The following is a 5,883-nucleotide window of genomic DNA, read 5'->3' as shown; positions in this document are numbered from 1 at the left end:
AAGATTGGTGCCCCCATAATTTAGGTATGATTTACAAATGCCATGATATCAAATTCAAATAATTGAATGGACTTCATGTTGAATTAGATTTTTTTAATCACTTTAAGTTGAATTCAAATCTATACCTATACTAATCCTAGACTCCCTACAAATTCCCACGTTAATCAGTAATTAGGAGCCGTTAATCTAATGGGACCGAGTTATTACGGTGTAGATCTAATCTATCTATTGCTCTCCGGGAAAAAAAGACACCTATTAATTCTCATGTTAATTAAAAATTAGGAGCAGCGTACATCCACCGATTCTTCCTTTCCCGATAAAAAAAATTTAAAGCATCCATATTATCTCTCTCAATCTCTCACGTCTCTGTTCATATTCTCATGGAAAAGAGATCCAGGTCTCTCTTAGATTGGAACAACGAAGTTGGTCATCGATCCCACTCTCAATCTCTCATGTCTGTCTCTCTCTCCCTCAAACTCTCATCTCTCTTCCTCTCCACAAGCAGATCTCTATCTCTCCCAATTGCAAATTTGCAGCAAGGACGTTAGGCCATGCATTCTGCGCTCATCTCCACATGGAAACAGATCGTGTCTCTCCCAATTTGCAGCAAGGAATTTAGGGCATGCATCTCCTGCGCTCATGGAGCTTATTACAGTAAAATTATTTTCCTCATCTAGATCAAGTTCGTATTCTCAGTCCTTGCACTAATTTATTTTCAATTTCTTTTTGTCGGTATGGATTCAATTCTTTTTTCAGGTTCGTCTTCTCAGTCCTCACACTAATTTGTTTTGAATTTCTTTTTGCCAGTTCGGATTCAGTTGTCTTCATCGTGCCCTTTAATAGTGTTGTATAGGGATTCAATCTCCTTTATCGTGTGTCTTCTTGAAGCTGATGATTTCCATGGCAAAATAAAATCAGTGTTCTCGATCCCTGGAAAAACAAAACAAAAAAAATCTTTCTGTAGCGCACATAAAAGAAACATGTACCTTATATGTAGAAAAAGACACGTCCAAGTACAACTCCAATCCTTCCAATACGGATGGATCTCTATTTTCTCACTAATTGACCCTATCATTGACTCTTTGCTGTGATTTGGCTTCCCCAATCATAGTTTTCTCAATCCCTCAACCAAGATGGGCAGGGGGTGGGGGATATGGAGAAGGACGGAGCTCCTGTTGTGGTTGGTGCCGTCGCAAATGGTGGATGTTGACCATGCTGTCCCATGGAGGGAAGGTAATCTTGAAGAACCATTATCTCGTAAAGACATTGACCATCCACTCAGCACAACAGCAGGGTAAGCATGAACACTATGATTTGTCGAAAACAACTAAAAGAATCATGCTATGTTAGACATATAACATTCTGATTGTGTGCTCCAGCTGAATTGTAGTATTAATTTTCTCAAAGTTTCTAGGCCACGATGGTTTATGGATCCAAGGAGTAGATGCACTGACTGCAGTTTGAAGCCAATGAATGGTAATTTTCCAAATGACAACATCTCTGTTTTGTTTTATCTTATAACTAAGTTAGAAATTGGATAGCATGTGTTTGATGTTTTTCCTTCAAATCAGAATAATTGCAGGTCTGCTTCTACGGCTAACGTAACCCATCATTACTATCTTCCAGATTTCATATATTTATTATCACTAGATGAATTCAGGTCCGATCGGGTCTTCCCTTTTTCACATGTGCACATTTTGCTAAATGTCATCTAATTCCTACCATGAATCACAAATGGAATTGCAGTCTGAAAGTTGTGGCACTTGATTTGGAAACACCATAAAAACCATATGATGCTCCAACATAAAGTATCTTCTGATTTTAAGTTCCACTTATTGAACAATGCACTTCAAAATTCACATTTATGCTATGTACAGACATATGCAGGTACACTGGAGCATAATTCTATCAATTACCTATGGAAGACAGTCCAACATGGATGCTCTTAAGAGTACATGTATGTAGCGTTTCAGTTTCTATAGCATGCACTCACCCCTACCCGCCATTATACACTTGATCTGATGATGTTCACTTAAACAAGTTATTTCATCATATTTTCCACACATTTCTCTCAACTAAAACATGTGTATGTTCAGTTTGTCTTCTTAATTTCTTGACCAATTCGCCAACGAGGCTAAATACCTATGGTTATTTTGCGCCAATTGTCCTTTGAGATTGTTAAAAGAACTTCCCCGAGATATGTAACACTGTTGCTCCTGCTACTTTCGGCCATTATATTATTCACATTATTCAGACTTCTATAAATGCACTCCCAACTGCATAATTTCTTAGCTTATTGATTTTATTTCTTCTAACTTTATAAATTCAGAAATGATTATAACAAGGCTGCTGAGTTGTTGGATTTAATACATGTACGTCAAAACTTATGGCTTTTAAAAACTATTTGTTCCCTCTTTTGGTCCTCTAATACACATTTTCCCTTTACGTTGGATAACCAATTCACTTTTGTGCTCATTTTCTTGAGACAGTGAAGATTTGTTTTGCTACTCATGTATAGATATAAAATTTTAATGGTCTTCATGATTCTATCAATCAATAGAGATTTGAACAAAATCCGGTTGATATAATATATACAATTTGGCCCGCACATGTTGAGAAGAGTAATTTTTAAAGTATATTTACAAAGTCTTTTTTTATTTCTATGCATGTACAATATATATTAGGACACTGGACATGCTCACTACTGGAATTCCCAATTTTTCTGAGTGCCAAATGCACTCGGCAAAGGCCAAAAAAACACGGCAGCACTAGGAAAACATGACTATATTGGACGTCTGCCAACAATGTTTATTTTGTCAGGTTCTTTTCTACAGGCACTAAGTAGACAACTGCAAAAAACTTCGCTCAGTGCAGAACAAGGGTAACTCGGTAAACAAATGACACAGACCGAATGATGTGTTAATGACTATCCCACGTGGCACCATAGTTTTGCCATTTTCTGCACTCGGCAAAACTACGACCCAGTAGAGCTACCCAGATGGCACCATGTGTCATGTTTAGGCAAAGGGGTCTTAGACACGAGACATCTAACCTAACAGCAACTCTGAATATCCATGTTGGTTTATTGCTAGCCTGATGCTAATATTTGATGTGTTTTCCTCAATTTAAAATCCCCAGGCAGGATGTTTCTAAAATCTACGTATTAACATCACCTGCATCGGATGTTTCTGTAGCATTTGAGGATGCGCACATGGTGTATATTCTAATGAAGGAAGCCTAGGAACAAGCATATTTACGACATACATGGAGAAGATGGTGTCCAATAAAGGGAAAAGTAGCAAAGTAAAACATGATTAGTTTAGAGTGACATGAAAGTAGACTATCTTTCAACAATAGGTGGATTCTTAAGATAAGGACAGGTGTACAACGCAAGAGCTATAATAAGGCCTAACATGGTTGCTGGAAGATATATTTGTACAATAATAGGCATGCACATGCAGCTGTAGTAAAAAGAGTTAATAACTTAATATGAGATATTCAATTCCAGTGCCTGAATGAAAATAGCTGAACAAATTTCTGTAATATAGCAGCCCAATAGTTTGTATAAATACGGATGCATGCAGGTGATGATAGACACTATATCATGTCTGATCCATAAGTAAGTGTGTGTTGTGCATTAAGTTTTCGATTCTTTGTGATATGTTTTGATTAGTTCTGTAGCATCCAGTTTAACATCTTATGTCGCAGACATTTGGTGAAGTATCAGAAAGGAGAGTCTTTCATTAATTCTGCGTTACCATGATGGTATGTAAGGTGAGCAAAAATAAAATTTGTGGCCTTAATTCCCAACAACTCTCAAGGAAAGTAAGATGAGTCATATTAATAGATAGTGTTGTCAGGGACCTTGATAGTATCTCTCAGACGAGTACCACTTTATATGGGATAGGAGATGCTTGATCCATGAATAAAATAACTTGGAGCTCCTGTTTAGAGCGTCTACTAAATTATTGGTTCATCCATCTAAATGTTTTTACAAAAACGGGCCTTTTTTAGCCGCAAACCGTAGAACAATAGTTCTACGGTATATTTTCATTAAAATAATAGTATGTTACAAATGGGAGGAAAAAAGGAAAGAAAGAAAAATAAATAAAAGAGCGCCTCTCTAACTAGCCTCTAAAATAAGGCCTCTTTGATTCACCGAATTGTCTACAATTACAATTCTTAAAGGTGACATCTTATGTTTCAAATGGTTTTGCAGATTGTAGGATAACAAAATGGGATCCGATCTCTCATATGTTTCTATACTTATCCAATGGTATCCTCAATAAATGTCTGTTACTATTTCCCATCCATTGTTTACACCATTTAAAGTGACTAGCCATATAGTAAATGGTTTTTTTTGCACAAAAAATATAGTAAATGGTTTTTTGATTATTAATTTCTGTCCTTCATATAGTGGAAACCTAAACAATATAAATAATGTCAGCATGCTATCTTAAGATATATAGTTTGTGCCAATTCAGTTTATGGTCAGTCAGACGTATCCATTACTTATTCACAGAATTATATTCCCTTTTGAATTAGTCCTGATATCTCAAATCCTTTTGGTTCTGACGGTATGTTGGGTCAATGTGGTTGTACACAACACATTTCGATTTTCTATGGTATGCCATTCCTACTTATGATTTTTTATTGTTGACCATGCTCTTTTTAGATCATGCAAATATAAAAGGCCATATTCTTATTTATAATAGTATATTCTATATTTAAGGACTATTTTTATCTTTTTTGTGGATAAATATGAAGTGAGAGAATGTTTATTTTATTCTGTAACTTTCTTTTACAACTACAAAATTTAGAAATTTGAGTGATTGGCATAAAATACAACTAAAAATTCATTTTCTCTTATCAAATGTGCTATATTCAATATGCAAAAACAAGTGATAGTACCACTGATCTAAAAAATACAATGTTCTATATTTAAGAATATTGTGGGATCTGTCGTGGTGAAAAGAACAATGTGGAGTCTATTTTCCAGCGGAATATTATGCGATCTCATTGAATTATATCGAATGTATATTGTGTATTACTATATTTGACTGCTTTTGTGAGAAAGTTTGCTTGACTTAACCATCTCAGAACACCGGCTAGACATACCAGTTCAAAATTATTTATGTTTAGTATTAATGATAAATCGAAAAAAATTGTAAGAAAAAAAACTAACTAGATTATTTTAAGACTTGACGGACAAGACAGAGGTTAATATGTAACGACACATCACTTCAACCTATCAAATGTTAGCTTTCACAATTCTAATACTATAAAAAGTACAAATGTGAACTTAATTAGCCTCAGTATTTCAAAATATAACTAAAATATGGGTGTAGACCTGTCGAAATAAACATGGAACAAGATAAGTCTCCCATGAGAATAGAAATTTGTGTCCAGGCGTTTACATTAGAAATCTAAGCAAAAATAGCAAGAAATGTTTATATATGTTATATTTAATTACATAGTAAATTTGCAATTTACTGTTTGCATTATGGAAAGTAACCGTTGAGAACATTATCATAATTTCATACATTATGCAAAAACTGTATATAGCCAATATTATATTGTTGAAGATTATATTTCAAAAGTTATGTAATGATTATACTTCAAATGCATGCGACATTTTCATATCGTCATCTTTTGTAATTACTAAATAGTTGTAATTTTAGTTTGTCTGTACGTTTGTAGTTCTTTTATAGGAGACAAGCCATTGCACAAAAAATATTGTCGATCCCATACCGTAGAAAGCTGTATTGCATGCTAGCCCGTGCGAATGCACGGGTTGGCGACTAGTGTATGCTAGTTCATAGGTATCTATTTATAATGTTCATTGTGTAACGTTCGATGTATAATATGCTTTACACACACAAC

At 34.8% G+C, this 5,883-nt stretch overlaps 1 protein-coding gene across 11 annotated transcripts; it reads left to right on the top strand.

The window, feature by feature from the left end:
• The first annotated feature begins 298 nt into the window (after positions 1–298).
• LOC123154228 (uncharacterized) lies at positions 299–4,074 on the top strand. Of its 11 annotated transcripts, XR_006476737.1 has the most exons (6): positions 299–422; positions 506–654; positions 1,112–1,294; positions 1,408–1,476; positions 1,572–1,660; positions 3,195–4,074. XR_006476737.1 is itself a non-coding variant. In XM_044573005.1 (4 exons), exons 1-4 carry the CDS (start codon positions 623–625, stop codon positions 3,239–3,241), a joined length of 324 nt encoding a protein of 107 aa, XP_044428940.1. In that variant the 5' UTR covers positions 305–622; the 3' UTR covers positions 3,242–4,074. The 11 variants fall into 11 exon arrangements, 2 of the variants coding, with proteins under 2 accessions (XP_044428940.1, XP_044428939.1); XR_006476731.1 differs by having other exon boundaries at positions 506–1,294; XR_006476734.1 differs by having other exon boundaries at positions 305–654; positions 757–1,294.
• The last annotated feature ends 1,809 nt before the right edge of the window (positions 4,075–5,883 follow it).

This window comes from Triticum aestivum, chromosome 7A (assembly GCF_018294505.1).
Source record: "Triticum aestivum cultivar Chinese Spring chromosome 7A, IWGSC CS RefSeq v2.1, whole genome shotgun sequence".
NCBI lineage: Eukaryota > Viridiplantae > Streptophyta > Magnoliopsida > Poales > Poaceae > Triticum > Triticum aestivum.
This window is presented reverse-complemented; position numbering and strand designations above follow the sequence as displayed.